The following is a 22,852-nucleotide window of genomic DNA, read 5'->3' as shown; positions in this document are numbered from 1 at the left end:
ATACTGCCTTTTAAATAGATAACATTAAAAAAAAGAAAGAAAAAATACAATAAAAATCATTGATTTAATAATGCAGCACCCTGGAACCTACCTGCAGCTTCTGAAAACCAAACGGCAGCCCATCTTGGGAAGCTCCTGATTGGGAGAGGGATGGCCTGTACCTGCATTTTGTTGCAAAGAGCTCAGGACACCAAAAGAGGAAAACAGGGTGGCCTAGGTGGCAATAAAAGCTCTACTAACAGAACAATTGTTTAATGGGGGAATAGGAGAGGGACTGCGCTGTGGTACAGAGAGAACCCCATGATTCTCAAATTCATGTGGCTCATTTTACAGATAGCAAAACTGAGGTGACCCGAGGCTCTGTGACTTGCTCACAGGCATAAGCCAGCCTCCCAAAGAGCTAAAACCTAGGCAGTACTCTTCCCAGGTTGCAGAGAGCCAATTTTTTACTGTAAGCTAAGTGGAGTAAGACTAGCAGGTATCCACATATGGCCATTGTTGTAGCAAACATTGATTAAGTGGTTTTGCCAAAAATCAAAGAGACCCTGGACCTGGTGGAACACAGTAATTTCCACAGGATGGTTATATTACAGATTTGTATGGTGACTTAAGATGCTGCAAAGTAGTTTAAACATAATCAGAGACTAGACACTCTGTTGATTCTCCCTTGAAATGTCTGATTTGCATTGTATACATATGGGCACAGATTCTCTGGGGATGAAGGTGCATGGCAAGGTAGCTTTGCTTTCTTCCAAAAAGAGCAGGAAAATCACCAGCCCACAGAAGCAGTCTCTAATGGATAAGTTCCTAGCAAAGTCGAAAATTAATTAATTCAAGTAAAGAATGAAATCCTGTTCAATCAAGGTTATAATATTTTTCTTCTAGAGTCTAGATTTTTCTTAGAAAAAAAGGAAATGGTTGAATATGTCTGATGCATGCATTATTTAAAACACAAGACCTTGACAGAGGAGGCTCAAGCTTCAGCCATGCATTTTTATGCCCATGCATCTTAGGTCAGTTATGTGTAAAATACCACAAGCTTAATTTCTTCATCTCTTCAATGTCCTGCTTTTGTCTGTTACTCAGGGGGAGCCTGGGCTGCCCGGACTGGATGGAATCACTGTAAGTTGTTACCTATGTGTCGAGCTCTCAGTGTTTGTCTGGTTAATAGTTACTGATAGCCCCTTTTCATTCCTCTCCATGGTGTTCGAAGGTCTTCATAAACCTTCAAGGAAAATCCAGAGGGTTGGAGTAAAACTGATCACTCTATTGACATTTTCAAAATAAGAATGTACTGAAGGGATGGACTATCCACCTCCAGTGACACGGCAGCAGGCTTTCAGACCTCTCGGCCAGGGACCTACATCTCACCCGGGGATGTATCAGGAAAGAATCTTGCCTTTCACTGCACAAGCATTTGCTAAGTTTCCTGTGTGTTCAGAGGGCTACAGGTAAAACAAAAGAAGTGAAACACTCTTCTTTCAAAAGGTATTCTATAGAGAAATTCCTTTTAGGGACTCAATAATAGTGAGTCCATGAAAGGCCATGAGTTGTAGTAATGAGAGCTTTGTTTTACCTTGACTTTCCACATTGTCACCACTTGCCTTTGAAGTAGCTTTAAAAAGGCCCCTTCTCTCTTCCTCTTGTCCTGTATCAGGCTTCCTTCCTTTCTTCTTCCGTTCCAGAACAGATATTGAGCTCCTACCATCAGCAAAGGGCCATGAGTGATCTCTGAGACAATGCAGACACAGTCTCTGCACACACACACACACACACACACACACACACACACACACACAGAGCCACCTCCCACCCCCAGGATGTGAAAAACTAGTAGGAGTGTGGAGTAAAAATTCCACAACAGCATCAAAGAAACGGATGCTGTCCACCTGAGGCTACATCACTAAGAGAAGGTAGCCTCTAAGAAATGTGAGTGATATTTCGGCTGGCTGGCAATGGGAGGAAGCTTTCTAAACAGAGAAGGTGTGTGAGAAAAGGTGGGCAATAAGCAAGATCTGTGCAGGCACACCTGTAAACAGAGATGAATGAGGACCAAGAGCACAGAGGTCTCCTAAAGTGGAACAGCATTGGCTAAGATCGTGGGTTAACTACATTTGTGGAAGAACATCCAGTGTATTTGCTCCATAACTTCTCCTGGAGATGCATTTCCCTGCCCTCAAAGATACAGTGTTTGTCTGCATATCCAGACATGATAAATAAACCGCTTAGCTTTAGCCAGGGAGGGTTCATGGCTGGATAAGAAATTTGTGGTCAGTAAGGAGACCACAGGTTATTAGTTATTGTCAGAGCAATGTTCTACTCTCATATATTCCTGGAGAACCTGTGAACCCCTACTCTCTCTCCCTCCTAAGTCTTGATTTCACTTAATCTCTCCATCCTTCACCTAAACACAATCACCTTGTCACTTATCATTAAACTTATCACTTATTAAAACTGGGGAGCATACCATCTTTCCCCATACCATCTTTCTCTTCAGATTTCACTCTCTCACTTTTAATATTGTCATCATACAGTTCAAAATATTTTCTGGTTTTCCTTCTGATTTTTTTTTGACCCATGGGGATTCATGGTGATTAATTTCCAAATATTTGGTGACTTTCCAGATATCTTTATGTTATTGGTTTCTAGTCTGATTTTATTGCAGTTAGAGGGTACCCTCTGGATAGTTTCATGCTTTTAAATTTGTTGAGGTTTATTGTATGGCCCCACTTATGGAACTATCTTGGTGAATGTTCCATATGTACTTGAAAAGAGTATGTAATGAGCTGGTTGAGAGTATAGTGATCTAAAAAATATGCATTAGGTCAAAGTAGTTAATAATGTGGTGTGGATCTTCTTTTTCCTCACTTTTTTGTTCAGTTGTTCTATTAATTACTGAAGGAGGGATGTTCAAATCTCCATCTAGAATTGTGAACTTATCTATTTCTCCTTACATTTCCATCCGTCTTTGCTTTGCATATTTTGAAGCTCGGCTACTAGGTGTATGCACATCTAAGATTGTTATATCTTCTTGATGAACTGAACTATGTTACTGTTACAAAGTGCCCCCTCTTTATCCCTAGTAATATCCTTTGTCTCGAAGTCTACTTTATTTGACAGTGATATAACAGCTCTTTTCTTTTGTAAGTTTTTGGCTTTTCTTAACTTTAATATGAAAACTTTCAAATAGAGAGCAAAGTTGAACCAAGTTTTCAGTGACTAGCTGTACCATTAGTACTTTACCTGCCTTATCACACTTCCATCCATCAATCCATCTTAGTCTTGCTGCATTTCAAAGTTAACTGCAGACAATAATACTCCTACCCCTAAATATTAAATACTACAGCATGGCTATCATTAGCTAGACTTCAAAATTTGTTTACAGTTTTTCCTTTCCTGTAAAATTTACATATAATGAAATATACAAATCTTAAATGTGCATTTGCTGCATTTTGAGAAATAAACTTTTCTGTGTAATTCAACCCCTCCTAAGGTGTAGACCATTCCCATCACCTCTGAAAGTTCTCACCTGGGAACTTGCCTGGTGGTCCAGTGATTAAGATTCCACCTTGCAATGCAGGGGGTGTGGGTTTAATTCCTGGTCAAGGAGCTAAGATCCCACATACCCCATGGCCAAAAAACCAAAACGTAAAACAGAAGCAATATTGGAACAAATTCAATAAAGACTTTAAAAATGGTTCATGTCAAAAAAATCTTGGAAAAAAAGAGAGCGTTCTCTCCTGCTCCTTCCCAGTCAATTCACATCAAAGGCAATCACTGTTCTGATTTTTTCTATCATAGATAAGGTTTTCCTATTCTAGAACTTCATACAAAGGGAATAATATATATGTAGCCTTTGGGGTCTGGCTTCTTTCACTTAGAACAGAACTTTTGAGATTCATTCTCTTTGTTTCATGTATCAATAATTTGTTACTTTCTATTGCTGAGTACTTATTCCACTATATAGATGTATTGGGTTTTTTTCATCAGTTCTTCTATCACTGGACACCTGGGACATTTCCAATTTTTAAAAAATTTTATTGAAGCACAGTTCATTTATAATGTTGTATTAATTTCTTCTGTATAGCAAAGTGACTCACATATATATATATATATGCACATTATTTTTCATATGTCTTTTCCATTATGGTTTGTCACAGGATGTTGAATATAGTTCCCAATGCTATACAGTAGGACCTTGTTGTTTATCCATCCGGTATATAACACTCTGCATCTCCTAATCCCAAACTCCCAGTCCATCCCTCGCCACCCCCTCCTCCCTGGCAACCACAGGTTTGTTCTCTATATCTGTAAGTCGGTTTTGTTTCATAGATGTGTTGATTTGTGTTGTGTTTTCGATTCCACATATAAGTGATATCATATAGTATCTGTCTTCCTCTGTCTGACTTACTTCACTTAGTGTGATCATCTCTAGGTCTATCCATGTTGCTGCAATGGCATTATTTCAATTTTATGGCTGAGTAATATTCCATGATATTAATATACCACAACTTCTTTATCCATTCATCTGACATTTCCCCTTTTTAAGTATTCTGAATAAAGCTATGAACATTCTTGTGTGATTCTTATGAGTATATTTTTCCCAAGAAACTGTCTTACTTCTTTGACTTGAGGAAAAACTTTCCTCTCTAGGGCCCACAAGGAACACCCGGATCCCCAGGAGCTGTAGGACCCATAGGACCACCAGGTTTGCAAGTAAGACTGGCCTAAATCTACCATGTGATCACAGCACTTGCATGAATGCTTTCCCCTGGATTAAAAGCCTATGTAAATGCAGGCCTTCCTAGTGGAGAAAGGCAGTTTCCATTCTTGGAGGTTTAAGTGAAGCATGTTCTTATAAGGAGCTATTTGTAACCTTTATTAATCAGAATCTCTGACCATCTACTGTGGGCCTCCAAAGCCTCCTAGTCTAGCTCAACCTAAAGTATAGCCCAAGGATGGCTAATACCCAGCACATCTATTGTGACCTTCCATTCCCCTCATCCATGATAGACATTGCTAAGTAATCATACCACCAGCACCAGCACCCACCCTGAGCACAGAAGCAACTTTAAAATCTTTCTCAACACTTCACCTTGGAGAGCTCTTCCCACATACCTATTTGCCATCACTGGTTCTAGGAAGAACATAGCCAGTTACCTCTGTGGTACCCAGAAAGCCTCTTTCTAGTATGTGAAAACCCACCCCTGATTAGTTTGATTTACTTTCACCAAAAGTCATCATTTAAAACTGTCGGGCCTAATGGGAAGAATGACACATGAAGTCATTACCTTAGCATGACTGTGGTTATCAGGTCAATTGGGGAAATTTCAAAGGAGATTTAAAAAAAAATGGAACTCTGGGGAGAAGGAGCTGAAATCTGCTACACCAAACAGGGCCACACCACACTGGTAGGGGACTTACCCTCAATGACTGTCAACATGACTAGGTTCTTTGGAGCTGAAACTAATAAGAGCTAACTCGTTTTCTCTTTTAATCCAGGGTCCTCCTGGCCCCCCTGGTTTCCCTGGTCCTGATGTAAGTATACTTTGTGTTGGGGCATTTAACTTCCTACCACTAAGTATGCTAGTTTCCCCAGAGATATTTCTTGTCTGGTTAAACATACTCTGGTTAAAAAAAAAAAAAAAACTGCATTCCAATTTAAGTTCCTGGAGCTTATTTAGTAATTGATTTTGTTTTTCTTCCCTGCATCCCTGTGCCCCAGGGGAATATGGGGTTAGGTTTCCAAGGAGAGAAAGGAGTCAAGGTAAATAGATTTTGGACCATACACTGCTTTCCATGTGCTTCAAGAAATGTCTCTAGTTGCACATTGTGTGCCTGCTTGTGTTGGCGGCTTTGGATCTTTGCCTTGGAAAGGGAGCATTTCCCACCCCTCATGAGTCCTCTGGTGGGTTTCCTTGAGGGTTGCATGTGCACACATAGGCTCTTGTGGTCTTTTTCCTTCCAAATATTGCAGTCTTCTGCTTCCTACTGTGAAGTGTACATGTCTGATGAACGTACTCTTTTGAAATATATTTTATCTTCCTTCCACCTGGGTATTTCCCTATTGATTTGTATTATATTGTGTCATTTTCTCTTTCCTTTTCTCTGCTTCTCTTCTCTCCATCCTTCCTCTTTCTCTTCCTTCTCCCCCTCCATCTCCCCCCTCTCTCCTTCTTAACCCTCTCTCATCATTCCCTTTTATTTTCCTTCCCTCATTCTCCTACTAATAGTTCCCTCTATAGAAACTGTAAAGTCATTTAGGAGCCTCAAGGGAGACTGGGAGCTTGCCCTCCCCTTCCTTGGTGGCTGCCTCACGTAGACTGCACTGTTTCAAGGAGCAAATCCAGTCTTCAGTGCTCCAACACAGGCTTTACTGCCTCTGCTTGTGCTCTTGGCAAAGATTGGACCAATTAGAGTCTGATCACTGTTGCCAAGAGGTTGCCATTCACCTTGCTCAAACCCTTTTTTGGCTTTCTTCTAAACCCTTTCATGTATGACCATGGAGACCATGAACCTGCTGTTTCCTTTCATCCATCTTGCTTCCTCCCTCTGCAGTGCTGGTACAGAAAGCATTTGGTCAGGCTTATAATTCTTTTCACCTCTTGGGACTGATAGTTTCGGTTCCTCATTGCTGCAAGGGTGAGGGTGAAGAGTCTAAAGTCATGGACAGTTTATTTATGAATTATATCTGGAGCACAAACCTATCCTCTGGAGAAATGGCCTGTGTGGTGTCTGCTTTGCTTAATGTTTTGTTTGATCTTACAGGGAGATGTTGGCCTGCCTGGTCCTGCAGGACCCCCACCATCTACTGGAGAACTGGAATTCATGGGATTTCCCAAAGGGAAGAAAGGATCCAAGGTAGTGAACATTTAAGAACAAGTTAATAAGTCTTTCCCTATTAATACTAGAGTTCAACTCTAATAACCAGACTATACTAAGATAGAAGGTTCTGGGTCATGGATTTTTGTTTGGAAGGGAAAATAAATCCTTCTTTGTTCTGTCCCTTGTGAAAGTTTTATAGACTCTGTTTTCTGCTATATGGTTATGAGTGTGCCTGGGTTTCTGAATAATCATTCAGGTGCTATTCTCTGTGTTTCAGTTAGGTAGATTCAGTTTTCAAGATGCTGAATAACTTAAAACAAACATTAAATAGTTGAGTTTTTTTTCCTCCAAACTACCAACCCTCTCAATACTTATGTTGTCTCCGAAGTGCTGTAACAGAACAATAGGGTATAATGGTTGCTCTTGAGTTATCCTCTTAAAGAAGCTATTTGCCCTCAGAACTCGACCCTGCAAGCAGGCTATACTGTCACCAAGTGGCAGCAGATGCCCTACTCCACCTGATCTAAACTACCAAGGCTGAACCTGTTTAAGTGAGGTATTTTATAATCTGTATTTTGATATGCGTGTAGACCTGGTTGTATTTGAATGGCTGTTTCCTGTTAATCTGTGCAGATATCTTTTAGTAACCTGCATTCCATTCCTTCCTGGAGATCCCTTTAGTTTTGTGATCGATCCTGTATCTGTAGTCAAGGGAGGTGTTTAGTCCCATTTCTTTGTGGAAGCAACAGCTCTAGGCATTCTCCAGGTTGACATGAAGTAATCATTGTTTTGGGAACAGTTTGGGAGCATATGAAAAATTCCCTGCCTTCCTAACTATTCCCAAACCTTAAGGAGCCCCTTCTGGGTACTGATTGGTAAATAAGCATATCAAGGAAAGACAGAATAGAGTATTATGCAGCACTTTCCAAACTGTAATCATTACTCTTTTCCCAAAACCATTGATGTCTTTGCAGCCAGCAATTTGCTAGAGGAAATCGTACTTAACAGCTTCTTCCACTGGAAAGAAAACAGATGATCATCTTTTCTGCCTCCCAATTAACCTGGGCATTTGAGATTCTGTTTTGGATAGTTTTTTTTTTTTCCCCTGCCATGGACTTTGGTCCTTTCCATGCTACAAAAGGCTCCCTACATTTAGACATCCTGGCATAGTTACCACTTGTGGAGCCTGGGCAATCTGCATCAGCATCTGGAATCCCAAACATGATACCCTATGGTTGCCCACTGCCCGGCCCAAGTAACTCAAGGGAGCCATCTCCTTTATGTTCACTGCTGCCTGCTGCTACTCACTGAGCTTTGGTTGATTTTCCAGGGTGAACCAGGGCCTCAGGGCTTCCCAGGAATAAGTGGTCCACCTGGTCTGCCGGTAAGTCTCTCTATTTGGTCAACATGTATTTGAGGATCTGATTGGACAACAGCTATACTAATAAAAAGCAAACAGAAATACTTTCCTCCTATGGTTATTGTAGAGACTTTAACCATTTTCATTGTTAGAAGGTGTTTAAGGACATGTTCTTGTTTTTCAAATCCATGGGGACATTAGGTTCTTCGTGTGACTATATAGCTTAGAGGATATTATCTCAAGCTCTAGAGTTGAAACAGACCTATAGGCTTGACTTCTGATTTCACCATTTTCTAGCTATGTGACCTTGGACAAGTTTCTTAACTTTTCTAAGCCTCAGTTTCCTAACCTACCAAAAAAAGGGGGACAATAATGGGGTGGTTATGAGGATTAAATGAGATAATATGCATGAAAAGGACTTAATAAATGCCTGGCACTTATCAATTGTTCAGTAAATGGTAATGTTAGTGATCCTATTTTTACTTTCCTAAATGCCCTTGTATCTTAGATTTTTTTACACAACAAATACTTTTTGAGGACCCCTATATGCCAGCCTTCTGCTGGACTCTGAAGCTGCAACAATAAATAACAATCAGATAGGTACCAGTCCCTGACCTTGAGGAAAGTACATTCAAAGGGCAGAGGGGTAAGGGAGAAGAGAGAATTAACAAGTAAACAAATGAATGGAGAACAAGTTCCTATCATGGTAAGTGATACATAGATGATAAAAAGGGGTCAAAGTGTGGATGGGGAATGGAATTGGTAACTTTGGACAGAGTGGTCAAGAAGGGCCTGTCTGAGGAGGTGCTTATTATAAGGGAGCAAGTCATGTGAAAGTTTGGGAAGAGTGTTTCTGGCCAAGAGAACCACAGTGCCAAGAGCCTGAGAGGAACAGCAAGACTTCTTCAAGGTGGGTGGAGAAGAGTGAGCAAGGCTAATAACCAGAAAAAGAGGCAGGAGCCAGATCATGGAGACTTTTGTAGGTCAAATGTGGCTTTTATGTTAAATGTAATGAGAAGCCAGTGGAAGGCTCTGACTTGTATTTTTAAGAAGATCCATCTTTGTGGTAGTGGGAGGTGGAGGGGGGGGTAATGGAAGATGGGGGCAAGGAGTGGGGGTCAGCAAACAGAGGCTACTGCGACAGTACAGGTGAGAAATGGTGGTGTCTTGGCCTAGGGTGATAAAAATGGAAATGGAGAGAAGTACATGAATTCAAAATGTAAAAAGTTGAAATTTCTTGTTCTGGAACATTTCAAACATATACAAAGTGAAGAGATTGGCATAATGATCCGCCCGTGTCCCCATCACCTGGCTTCAGTAATTAGCAACTCACAGCCAATCTGAAGCCGGTAACAGACATAGCACTTCAATGCAAACACCTCAGTATTTCTAAGAGATAAGGATTTTTTAAAGACATCATGATGATTTCATCATCACTAATTAATTCTCAGTAATGACTTAAATAATTATTAGTAATGATTATCTCATAAATATATTTTTTAATAATTACCTTGTTCGGAATCAGAATCGAAACAAGGCCAACACACTACATTTGCTTGATACATCTATTAAACCACAAGATGAGTTCTGAAGGAGCTGATGAAATTTCCATGGATTGGGTGTCAGGGTTGGGAGGGAAATGGATAAATCAAAGATGACTAGGCCTGTCCCGGCTTCCTGGAAAAGTGAGAACAGAGGACACCAGTGCTTCCCTGCAGTTCTTTGAAACACTTTGGCTCTCTCCTGGTGTCCAGAAAACCCAGCCAGTAGAGCCAGTGGCACAGGTGGCTTTCACGATGATGGCTACTACTCCATAGAGACACAGCAGCACAGAGAACCATCTGTTCAATGGCTTTGATTTTAATCAACTCAGAATCTAATGATTCAGAAAGGGAAAGAATCCTGTTGTTGGAGACAGGATACCTAGACTTCAGCCCCAACCCCAGGTCTGGGACTTTAAGTCTCTGAACCTTTCTGTATATATGTCACATGGCAATGGTCATCTCTCCTGTTTTGAGATCAACTCATGATGTACGTCAGGTTTCTTTGCAAAGTATAAAGCTGTGCTGTCCAATATAATAACCACCAGCCACAAACACTTACCAGTCCCTTGAAATGTGGCTGGTCTGAAACGAGTTGTGCTGTAAGTATAAAACACACAACAGATTTCCAAAGCTAGGTGTGAAGAAAATAATAGAGAATATCTCATTTTTTAAGCAATTTTTACTTCAGTGTTGAAACAACAATATTTATGATGTGCTGTGCTATGCTGTGCTAAGTCGCTTCAGTCGTGTCCGACTCTTTGCGACCCTGTGGACCATAGCCCACATGGCTCTTCTGTCTGTGGGATTCTCCAGGCAAGAATACTGGAGTGGGTTGCTGTGCCCTCCTCCAGGGAATCTTCTCAACCCAGGGATGTAACCTGCATCTCTTGCATCTCCTGCATTGGCAGCTGGTTTCTTTACCACTAGCGCCACTTGGGAAGCCCGTATTCTCCAGGCAAGAATACTGGAGTGGGTTACCATTTCCTTCTCCAGGGCATCTTCCCAACCCAGGGATCGAACCGAGGTCTCTCACAGACGCTTTAACCTCGGAGCCACCAGGGAAGCCCTAATATTTATGACATATTTGATTAAATAAAACATTGTTAAATTAATGTCACCTATTTGTTTTACTTTTAAATGAAACTACTAAATAACTGAAAATAACATAGTAGTTCACATTATCTTTTTATTGGACCACACAGATATAAAGTACTTTGCAAGTGGGTTGGGGGATCAAGTCTGTACCTTTCTTTATGAGCATTTCACATAGATTCTAGTCACACGTCATTTCTGTGATGTAAGCAAGATGGGCTGAGCTTATATCCCTGTACTGATGAGGAAACCGTGGCCTGAAGAGGTAAAGAGTCTTGTCCAGAGTTATACAGCAAGTTATTAGCAGAACTGAGACTGAAATGCGGTTCTCTTGAATACTAGCCAGTTCCAGGCTTTTTCCTCATACCACACTGCCCCCTACAGTTCAGTTGGTTCTTGTCATGGAGGTGGTGGATTGTGTGATCTCTGCTGCTCTGCCGTTCACTGGCTCCCTCCTTCCCATCCTCTTCCCTGTTCTACCTCAGAGGAATTCCCCTCCTGCAATTTCACTCCATTCCCTTTTGCCCTGTAAAAGAAAGACAGACTGACAGCAATGAACAGTAATAAGTCGCAATGCCTTTTCAAGCTCAGCACTTCCAGGGCTTCACAGTGTGATCTGACAAATAGAAACCCCAGCTGACTGTAAAGACATCCAAGCTGGAAAAATACCTTTCTTTATATGGTACAGTGTATTTTCAGAGAGTGGGAATCAAGAAACCAGAGTTCTCAGCCCACTTTGGCATGGATTCCATGTGCAACCCTGGCCAAATCCTATAACTCCTTTGCTCCTAATATCTCTATCTGCTTAGTAGGAACATTCATAGGTACCTTCTTGCCTTCTGTCAGAAAAGTCATAAGAAGAAAGGTGGGAACGTGTTTCAGATACTCTGAACTTTTCAAAAGGAAGACACTTCTCAAAGCCAGAACGCTCACATCAGCTTTCATTTATCCATACTCACTGAGAAGCAAGACAGCACTGAGGGTAGAAATCTCTAGAGAATCCAAAATGTTCCCTTCAACCGTTTGTTTTCTTTCCATTGTAGCCCAGATTTTTGCAGGAGCTGACAAGTGGCCAACCTGACTGGTTTAGGCCTCCCCTTCTTTCCCTTGCCCCTTCTGCAGTCACCCAGCGTCTCTGCTTTCGTGGCTCAGCCCCAGCTTCACACATTTCGCCACATTTTGCCAGCAACACACTCTCACGTAGGCCACAGGTGCTCCTGTGGAGACTCTTGGTCATTTACCTCTGTGCCCTCCAAGGTGCCAGCAAACAAAGGCTAAGGCAACATGGCAGATGGGGGAGAGAGAAGAAAACAAAATGGTGAATCCTGAGGTGACTGTTGGGTGGAGCTGAGGCAATGACTGGGCAGGTGGGAGTTCTCCTTCAGCGGAGCCCCAGGCTTTCCACGCATCTCAGGTAGGGCTTTCAGAGGCGCAGCCCCAACTTGACAGACCTAAGCTGGGCCCCAAGCTCTGGTGCCCGGAGGGGGCAGTAGCAGCAGTGTGACAGAATCAGAACTGAGGAAGACTGACTGGTCTAACCTCTCAAGTTTCCCATCTCAAGTCTCCCTGCAGTGCCAAGCTGAACTGATTCCTGTGGTTTAGCCTCCCCAAAATGACCCCCAAATATGATCACCCCCTGCCCTTCCCCTGTGGCCTTAGCCCCTCTTTTCAGACTTCAGCCTCCCTCCTGCCTTCCTGCCCTGGTTGTGCAGATGGGCCTTGCCCTTCTCCATGGTCCTTATGGGGGCCGTGAGAGGAGCCTGAGCAGAGGGTGACCACCCTGGCAGCCTGCCTTTTGGGCCAGCAGGTCTCTGAGGACCCAGGGCCAAAGCGTCTTTCACTCCACAGTGGGGCCTGACACCCCCTGGTTGCAGCCTAGTGTTTGCAGCTCGCCTTTTTCTCACACCACGCTCCTCATCCTGCCGAACCCCCTCAACTCCTGGCCATGTGAGTGAAGTTGAGTTTTTACAGAGCCACTAATATCCTTGAACCAAAAATACCAGGAGACCAAGACCCCCTAGAGAGCAGACCTGTAAACAGCTAAGCTAGTTCTCTAATGAGGCGTTCTTGGCCATGGCTGAGAAGGGGCGTGAGAGCAATAGGTGCAAGTCAGGTCATGACAAGCATTGACTGGGACAGGGCTGGGGCCCAGGACATCTTGCTGGAACAGCTTGTTCAGCAGGGCCTTGTATGGGGCCTCCATGTGCTGGGAGACAAGCTGAGTCTACAGCCCAATATCTTGCCAAGTCATCTATGTTTTATTGGCTTTCACCCACACACACAAATTGCTTTATAATTTTTTTCCTTTTTAAGCATTGTGTGTGTTTATTTTTGTTCACATTGTAGCTCAAGCTCTCAGACCCTCTCTCTGAGAAAGCAAGAGTCCAGAGGGTCCATTTGCTTTCTGAAGAAGGACAAGGCCCCTTTGTCTTTACAACTGTGGACAATATAGGTAGGGGCTGTGAGATGGTTCCTAGACATTCTTCCCCTCACCCTTTTGAACACTTTTGTTCCCTGGGTCACTGTTCAATTTAATTCAACAAATATGTATTGGACCACCTTGTGTGTGTTCAGCCTACCGTAACATGCCTTGGAGGAGACAGAAGTGAATGTGATATAGACCTTTTGCTCATAGACTTTCATCTAGAACCCATTTTAGTGCTTGAAGAGTTTGGGGGTAGCTTGGGCTGCCATGGGCTTCCCTGGTGGTGCAGAGGGTAAGGCATCTGCCTGCAATGTGGAGCACCTGGGTTCTATCCCCGGATCGGGAAGATCCCCTGGAGAAGGAAATGGCAACTCACTCCAGTACTCTTGCCTGGAAAATTCCAGGCTGCCATAGCTTCCTTCCATAGGCCAGGGAAGGCTCCATGAAGTGTTTGACTTCAGATGCCAATAGACACATGCCACCAGGGGGCATCATGCCTTGGTGTCCAATTTGAGCTGTAGAACTAAGATTTCAAAGAAGTTTACTTTCAGTTTGACCCACGAACAATTCAAATAGAAATTCTATTCAGCATGAGGGCTGAGCTATTTGACTCCTAACTGTAGATGTAGAAAAAAGAAAAGATAAGTTGGAACCAAAGCCTGCTTTGAATTGGATCCTTAACAGACATACACTCCTCACCTCAACAACCACAACAACAAGAAAAACAACTCACATTAAAAAAAAAAAAAAACTTGGGCCTAGAAAGCTAAGGGAGCCAAGCAACTGTACCCATGGGAATGCTGTGAGTATGAAAGAAGAAGGAAAAAACTATTCTACAAATGGGTTTGGAGCAGTGCTTTTTATAACCAGCTGAGCCAGATCACATCAAGAGGACAACAGGACGTGTGCCATAACATTTAGTGTCTTTCACAAGCTTCCTTGTGAGAAGATTTCTCTGCCTTCTTTACTCTCTTAATAGGCCTAAATGTTATTTTCCAAAATCTGTGCTCCAGAAAGTCCAATTCTAAACACTGACAACAAGTAACTCAATTACGTTTGTCGTGAAATACTTTATCCACTTTAGCAATGAATTCTTCGAATATGCTTGCCCTGGACCCAGAGGGGAGGAAGTGCTTTCATTCACTCTGCTTTTGGGATTTCTGCTTGTCCTTAGAAGATCCTCAAGTCATGTCCATGGCTGCATGCCCTTACCTCCTGTGAGCAGGGCAGGAGAGGTTGGGGACCATCTTGCAGTCCCTCTGGGAATGTTCCTAAGGCCTGCAAGATTCTAGACCATGCCTAGATAGAAATGAGCTTCCCAGGTGGCTCAGTGGTAAGGAATCCACCTGTCAATGCAGGAGACCTGGGTTCAATCCCTGGGTCGGGAAGATCCCCTGGAGGAGGAAATGGCAACCCACTCCAGTATTCTAGGCCTGGAGAATTCCATGGACAGAGAAGCCTGGTGAGCTACAGTCCATGGGGTCACAAAGAGTCGGACATGACTGAGTGACTAACACTTTCACTTCGGATGGAGCCAGGAGACCTATGAGGAAATCAATGTTATAACTTGTGGTTTCTTTTTTCCTTTAGGGATTTGGAATTGCTGGAGAAAAAGGAGAAAAGGGAATTCCTGGTTTGCCAGGACCAAGGGTATGAATGCCTGGATCTGTGAAGTCAGCTGGTCCATTTTCTTTCTTGTTTGCATCTTTCTGTTATATAACCTGGTGGACTCCTTTTTTTTTTTTTTTTTTTTTTACTTTATTTTACTTTACAATACTGTATTGGTTTTGCCATACATTGGCATGAATCCACCACGGGTGTACATGCATTCCCAAACATGAACCCCCCTCCCACCTCCCTCCCCGTAACATCTCTCTGGGTCATCCCCATGCACCAGCCCCAAGCATCCTGTATCCTGCATTGGACATAGACTGGCGAGCTTCTCTTATTTCTCTTTCTCAACCCTCAGGCAGGTCCCTAAGTCCTCTTCCTCTTCTCTGCCCCACTCCTTTGACTTAGTGGTTCCCTTGAATAAGGAATGATGTACCTTCTACACCAGGGGCTCCTCAGCCCATTTACTCTCTTTTTGTCCTCACATATAATTATCTTCTGGGCTAAAGAATGATGTGAATGTTTTCTTACTTTCATTCCATCCTATCCTGGGAGGGGGGCAATTTGCAGGAATGCAAGAGAGAGGCCCAAGTGCAATTTTTATAGACCAGAAACCAGCCTGGGAAGTTCTAGAACATACTGAATTTGAAGTCAATAGTTTCCAATAATAATCTCACTTCAAGTAGAGAACTGTTAGTCTCTCTGATTTCTAGCTTCAGGCACTTGGGTCTTAGCTTGTAAACAACTGGCCAACCTTCACCTTAAAGAAGCAACATTTCAGAGAATTCATTCATTGTGTTTTTAGCTTGCTCATGAAGCTTGTTAAGAGTCTTGAGTATTCAGCAATGTTCATCCATTAGGCTGCCATTTCTGTCTCCACTCTCCTCTACTCCCTTGTCTTGAAAACATATAATCACCAGCAAAGAATACATTTGGGGTGAGAGACAAGAGGCCCTCCCACAATCTATTTAAAAATCTCATGACTTGGAACTAATGCAGACTAAGTATAATACCACCCAGCCCTTCTACCAAATTCCACCTACTACTTAAAATGTTTCCATTTATTTAGCTCTTTAAAAATTCCCTGTGCCTCTATTCAGCCTGATGGATTAGTGCATAGAAAGAAGTCGTTAAGCCAAGTCTAGGAACATTCTCTTACCTGATTTTTAGGGGCTGCTAAGTCCTGAACTCAGTTGGAGAGCTTTGTTATGTAAGTCCAGTGCCTTTGTCTACTGTGGGCTATTAATCTCTCTAAGGTACCTCTATTCTCTTTACAGGGTCCCATGGGTTTAGAAGGAGTCCAAGGCCCTCCGGGGAGTCAGGTATTTTGGCTAGTATCATTAAAGTCTAGTGTATAAAATCCCGACTAGAAGACCCTCCTACTTTATTTAACATGACCATCCATCCAAAGGGAAACACCGCTTATAATGCAAATTGTCTACCTCTATTTGGTTGATAGAATCTCAGCCTCTCACTTCTATTGTTTTTACCCAAGAAGATGCGTGTGCAGTAAGTTCAGTACCATAATGCAGTCACACTTCTTTAACATGATATCAGGGCCTAGCCAGGCCAGCCTGCTTATATTCATCTCTAGCCTTGTGGTCTTTGTACCCACGAACATGCAAGTTGGCTACCTAGCACCATATTGCTTCCTGGAATATTTTATGGCTTCCAGAGTCAGGTACAATCTATGCATGTTCTGGAATGCAAGCCAAAATCCCTGTGCCATTTGTCTTGGCCTAATCCAAAAACCAACCTCTCTTATGCTCTTAGACACTCCATTTAGTTGTAACTATGTTTCTTTCACAGGGCAGGAAGGGGTCTTCAGGTTTCCCCGGGCTTAATGGATTCCCAGGAATTAAGGTAATGCTGGTGGGAAGTGAAAATCCAGGATTGGGAAGATGGAAGGGTAAGGAATTAGTATAAATGCTATTTTCTCCATTTGGGCTGCTATAACAAAATATCAAAGACTGGGTGGCTTATAAACAAGAGGAATTTATTCCTCGTAGTTCTGGAGGCTGGAAATCTGACATCAGAGTTGCCAGTATGGTTGAGTTCTGGTGGGAGCTCTGTCCTCATGACCTAGTCACCTCCCCAAGGCCTCACCACCTAATATTATCACCTTGGACACAAACATTTAGATCATAGCAAATGCCTACATAATGAGATGGGATATTTTTTAGTGTTTTGATATTATAGATGTCACCCTTTTTACCCCAAATGCATGCAAGCTACTTTGAACACACAAAGCTGATGACCATTCCTTAGACACGACTTGATCAGTGGTAAACTAAAAAGTGGTGGTCAGGGTGTGGGAGCATATCCATCCCTACAAAGAGAAATATTCTATTCTTGATATCATTTAGAATCAGCAACTTTGGGGTTTTGTTATCATTCTTAAATTCTTTCAGACGATGCACCCCCCTTATTGCCTGAACCTGGGGCAAGTGGCTCCTGCCACCCCACCCTGGATATGTACCTGAGTCCCTCTTTTGAGAAAAGTAGGACTCTCTTAACTTCCTCAGCTTGATGTCATCCAATAACAAGGGCAGTGACAGTAGCAGAGTTTCAAGCCTGCCAAACATGGGAAAGAAAGTTAAAATTCTGTCCCCTCCTCAGCACCTCTTGAATATAGCCATATTGTCTCTTCCTGCAATATGTTTCCCAGGTCCAGAAGCAGATTGTCCTGGAGTCAGGTTGCAACATAAATCAGGACCCCTTGTCCTCGACAGATTTGCAGTTGAGTGTCAGGCCTCCAGCCTGCCTTGTGTCACCTTCATCTTAAATTTATTGGACTTTGAAATTAACCTATGGACAATGTGGCCCTCAAAATAAGGGGTTACAGAAAGAGGACTCTTTCATTGTCTTGGGGAATGGTTTTGAGGGAACATGATCTTAGGTGATGAGGTCACAGAAATATTTGTGTTTAATGTATTTAATCTTTGCAGGGTGAAAAAGGTGGCATTGGCCTGCCAGGCCCAGATATTTTCATCGATACAGATGGTGCTGTGATCTCAGGTGCAACTTTTCATTGAGTTGAGTGGGAAAAAACAGAAAGTTGAATCCCCTGTAATTGCTTAAAGGATATTGTGTCAGTCATTGGATTGCTGCTAAACCCAACACCACAAGGGCCATTTATGGATCCTGAACTTGGGGAATGAATTGAACTCCAGAGTTTTAGGCAAACAAGCCAATCCCCATTAATCTGTGTTTGTGTTAGGTCACCAATCTGGGATTTGCATTGGCCTGGGTCTCGATTAGCTAAAAATGGTTCTCCTAGTGATGCTTAGGAAAGGATTCATATCTTCTCAGCTAGGGTAACTTCAGCCTGATGCAATGGGACACACAGAGTCTCATGTATGTGATCCCATGCATGCTTGAGCTTGACAATTTCACAGGAAGTGGGAAAGTATCTTTGGCTAGGGGAACAAGTGGTCAACAGTGCTCAGTAGTATGACACTTTGGAAGTTTGTCTTTACCTCTCCTTGTTGTAGTTACTATATGTGTCCAATTCTTCCTTTTGGCTTCTCCAAAGATCCAGATGCTCAAACCAAAGGCTTCTGCTATAGTACCTGTCCACTCGGATCTCCTAACTAATCCCTCTCCTCACATCCTCTCAGGCCCATGCCCTGTCTGGTAAACTCATTAAAGCTGAGGTACTGGTGGCTGACAGTGGCTTCCTGTGTTCCACGACCAAGAAACCTGTGTATACTTGAAGGGTACACCTCAACACCTTAACTCAAATGGTAGATGTTTGAGGCATGACAGAAGATTACTAGTGGTAGGAGAAACTTCCTAGTACTCATCAGATCTTATCATGGAAGGCAAGCCCTAACCAGTCCAGTTCTGAACACTAGGAGAGCCTTAGCTCAAATAGGCCTATCATCACATGAGCACATTAACATCTGGGAGACCTGTGAAGGGCAAGAAAGGCACTTCCAACCTGAGAATATCTCCTTGCAACTCTTTCGAGGCATTTTGTGACATTTGTGGGCCTCCTTTGGTTTGCTTACTGCTTTTTTTTTTCTTTGCAATGCCAGGTTATCCTGGAGACCCTGGTATGCCAGGCCTCCCAGGCCTTAAAGGAGATGAAGGCATACAGGGCCTACCTGGCCCTCCTGGTGCCCCTGGATTACCAGCTTTACCAGGTGAAACAAACCCACCCACCTGCTGCACAGATTTGTCCTCTGTCCACTCTGGCACTCAGCATCCCCTGCTATACCTCTGGTCTGGGGACCTGGTTAACCAAAGTCAAAAGAAAGGTAGACCTAGTCAGTAAGCTCCCCACTGTGAGTGCAAGGCCACATGTACATAAGAAAAGGGCCTGGGTAAGCAACATTCTTTTGGCCTCAATAATGTACCATAGATAGACAGGCCACCAGTGAGGCCTGACCATCAAGGAGGAGGCCTGGGTTAGACTGCTGGAGACCTGTCACTCTTCTGTGGATGTGCCATTGCAGCTGATGCTGGCCAGAAGGAGCTAACAAAAGCCTAGAGGAAAGTTTGCACCCAGACCTTCACTGTGTGCTTAACCCAGGCAGTAAATGGCCCCGGGATCCTGTGGATGATGCCCTTGAAACAGTCATTGGAGGCACACACCCATATGTCACTCTATCAGCAGTAAAAAGAGAAAGGGCATACCAGAGTCTGGGAGGCACTGATGTCCCAAATATAAAGCCAGACATTACTTTTAAAAACAACAGTTTCTAAATTCCTCAGACATGGGCCTCTGTAAGGATATCTGTGCTTTTAAAACAGCCCCTTGGGGGACTTCTTGGCAGTCCAGTGGTTAAGACTCCATGCTTCCAATGCAGGGGGCAGAGGTTCAATCCCTGGTTGGGTAACTAAGATCCCGCATGCCACATGGCACAGCCAAAAAATAAAAAATTAAAAAAAAAAAAAAAAACAGCCTCTTGGAGGAGGTACAGTTGATCCCAGCACCAAGGTGGAAAAAATCTAGAAATGGGGAGCTGGAGTCCCAGTTTTCTCTTTCATGTTTGCCACTGAGACGTTCTAGGCCCTTGACCATGTTTCTGTACATCTTTGGGCCTCTGTTTCCCAGGAGGTTAAGCTAGATGATTCCTAGGGACCCTTTTAACTTAGCTGCGAGGGGCAAATACTTTCCCAAACTCTTCCTTGGAGTTAGTGTCTAACATATGGCACCAATTGGACTCCCCTGCAGAGGAGGCTGATGTGATTAACATGTTTGTGTGGGCTTATCCTTCCAGGTGGCCCTGGTGCTCTGGGCACCCAGGGAGCTCTAGGCCTGAAGGGGCAACGAGGAAACCCTGGCCGGACCACAACGGGGGCAGCTGGTCTCCCTGGCAGAGATGGTTTGCCAGGCCTGCCAGGCCTACCAGGCCCACCTGGTAAGTTTTTTCTCCCTTTGGTCTTGAGATTCGCTTGTGATCCAGACTGTAGAACAGTCCTGATTTTTGAAGGAGGGAGCATTTCACAGGTTAGGGACCACAGCAATCAGAGTGTTCATCAAGGAAGACGAGCGAGGGCCATCTCAGTGACCAGACACTCCCCAATGCCTTCCAACTTCTGTAGTCATTTCATTTCACCCCTCACTGCTCTCAACCCCTAAGCCTGTGGACTGGTAGCTCTTGAAGGAGCAGAATTGGCTCTTTTAAGCTTGCCCTGGTCCTTAGGGCTCCAGCGGGATGGGCTGAAAGCTCAAGAAATTAGAAACCAAGCCTGGATCTTCATGTCTCTGTGTGCTCAGCTGTGTCCAACTGTTTGCGACCCCATGGACTGGGGCCCACCAGGCTCCTCTGTTCATGGGATTTCCCAGGCAAGAATACCGGAGTGGGTTGTCATTTCCTCCTCCAGGGGATCTTCATAGATGGCTGCTGAAAGCCTCCACAGGGCTTATTCTTCTTAGATCATCTACCTGAGGATGAGACTCTAGATTCTAAGAAAAAAGGCTAGAAATACACCCTGCATGGTTCTTTGTAACCTACATCCCCTGACCGCTGCAGCTCGCCCCCATCTCCTCTTTGGTCCTAAGAGGACTTCCTGGGTTAGACACAGGGGTTTCTGAGTTGCTGAAGCTGCCTTGCTTATTTCCACGTCCCCAGTGTCTGGAACATAGTGAATGTCCTGTAACTAGTAGAAGTAGAGCAAATTGAGCCAACAGAGTTGGGAAACTGCTACAGACTTTGGGTCCCTGTCTTGGGTTTTTTGGGGGGAGGGTATCTCTGTTTTGATCATTGATGCTCCAGGATTCTTGGTGACTGAGCTGCTGTGCATGAGCCCAGGTTCTTGTAAGTTGCCAAGCTTTTATGTTCCTTCTTCCTGAAGGTGCAGCATCTGAGACGGGAACCCTACAGAGCACAGAACCGGGATCGCCGGGACTCCGAGGGGAACGAGGTCCAAAAGGACACCCAGGCCTCAAAGGAATTAAAGGTGATCTTTTTCTGCTTAGGTTTCTTTGTTCCCCAAACTCCTTGGAGAAAGCCCCCTGGGAAGGAGCCAACCAACAGCCTTGGGAACCTGAACAAGAGCAGCCTTGGATCTTGATGTGATTATAAGATTGTCGAAAGTGCTATGTTTGGAGCTCTAAGACTGAGGCTGGCGATTGAGGTTGCACAGGACAAAGTGGCCCCCAGGCCATTCTTCCTGCCCCTCCACCGGTAGAAGCTATTCTGCATATCCTGTGACCCCTTGGTTTGCAAGGCCAAGGCAGGAAGTCACTTATCATTACCTTCAGCCTGCAGGAAAGGTCAAGACCTGAACCTCTGAAAAAGCCAGTTGGCTCCAGGAAAACAACTCCAGTTCCCCTGATGCTGAAGGACTGACTGACTGCCCCAGCCTTCAGCTGCCCTGCGCACTCCATCTTCCTGCTGGCTTTAGGTCATTCCTCTGTTTCATGCTCTAAGGGGCAGATGCTAAAGTGTAAATAAATCAGTTTATAATGGTTGCAGCCCAGGGCAAGGTGGAGGAAGAGGTGAAAGTGTCACCAGTTGCTGAAGAGAGGTTTGGAGATGACCTGGGGGATTCAGGTACCAAGATCTCTTCTCAAAGGAATTTATAGCTCTCTTCAACCTCAGAGAGGTTTTCACTCACTCCCCTCCTGTCTCATTGCCTTATCATAAAATGGTACTACCTAAGTATAGCAGCTCATTCAGACATTTTTGAAGGCTCCATCTCTACTTTTGAGACACAGGGAAAACTGCTGGGGACAAAGGATATTAACTTGCAAGTCTTGACCTAGGGTGCCAATTTTGTTTTTCCCTGACTCACTGCAGAGCTAGTGTGCTGCTTAATACCATTCTCTTACTTAAAAACAGGGCCAATTCTAATGCCTCTCCTTCTATATTCCCATGGTGCCAGAAGGTTTTCTTTCTCTCTCTAAGTCTGGAATGATGATAGGAATTCTCAACTGATTCACTAGACATGAGAATCACCATGGGGAGATGACTACAAATTAGATTCTTGGATCTGGCCACCTGAGAGTCTGATTGATTAGTCCTGGGGTGAGGCCCAGCAAGCTGTCTTGTAAACAAGTGTCCCAGGTGACTCAAACTCAGGCAGGACATCCATGGATGACACTTGAGAAACGATTATTTGGAGAAGAGATTGTCCTTTCAGAGTTTCAGTGACTATCAAGTGATTATCAATCTTCTAAAAGTAGGAAGAGGCCCTTTGGGATCTTAGGGAAACTCAGAGTCACCTATGTCAGCCCAAAGTCTCTTTTCTTAGACCGTAAGTACAGATGGTCTAGGTGGCTGAGCCACAGTGCTAGTGACTCCATGCTATCTCTTCAAAGATGCTTTGCTGAACTCTCTATCATTAATTTCTTTGGCACTGTCTCTGTGTACAAAAGACATTTTGGTGAATAGAACCTTCAAGTAGCTTAGATTCCAGGCTGATTAGTATAGGTCAGTGGTTCTCAACTCTGATGGCACATTAGACTGGGCTCTACCCTAGATAAATGAAATCCAAATCACTAACACAGATGTACTTTGATCGAGAGTGAAGCTAGTTCAT

General features: G+C 43.7%; 1 protein-coding gene across 1 annotated transcript in view; it reads left to right on the top strand.

Annotated features, from left to right (window-relative positions):
* Window positions 1-22,852, top strand: part of COL4A6 (collagen type IV alpha 6 chain) — a 188,977-nt gene that overhangs the window by 134,314 nt on the left and 31,811 nt on the right. Inside the window, exons 7-19 of the mRNA XM_052663456.1 lie at window positions 1,087-1,122; window positions 4,654-4,716; window positions 5,503-5,538; window positions 5,726-5,767; window positions 6,769-6,861; window positions 8,156-8,209; window positions 14,837-14,896; window positions 16,135-16,179; window positions 16,667-16,720; window positions 17,806-17,875; window positions 18,898-19,005; window positions 20,086-20,226; window positions 21,164-21,268. Coding sequence (XP_052519416.1) covers window positions 1,087-1,122; window positions 4,654-4,716; window positions 5,503-5,538; window positions 5,726-5,767; window positions 6,769-6,861; window positions 8,156-8,209; window positions 14,837-14,896; window positions 16,135-16,179; window positions 16,667-16,720; window positions 17,806-17,875; window positions 18,898-19,005; window positions 20,086-20,226; window positions 21,164-21,268 — 907 coding nt within the window. The remainder of the gene's footprint in view (window positions 1-1,086; window positions 1,123-4,653; window positions 4,717-5,502; window positions 5,539-5,725; window positions 5,768-6,768; window positions 6,862-8,155; window positions 8,210-14,836; window positions 14,897-16,134; window positions 16,180-16,666; window positions 16,721-17,805; window positions 17,876-18,897; window positions 19,006-20,085; window positions 20,227-21,163; window positions 21,269-22,852) is intronic.

This window comes from Budorcas taxicolor, chromosome X (genome assembly GCF_023091745.1).
Source record: "Budorcas taxicolor isolate Tak-1 chromosome X, Takin1.1, whole genome shotgun sequence".
NCBI classification, from domain to species: Eukaryota; Metazoa; Chordata; class Mammalia; order Artiodactyla; family Bovidae; genus Budorcas; species Budorcas taxicolor.
The sequence above is the reverse complement of the archived record's forward strand: the minus strand, read 5'-3'. Positions and strand labels throughout refer to the sequence as shown.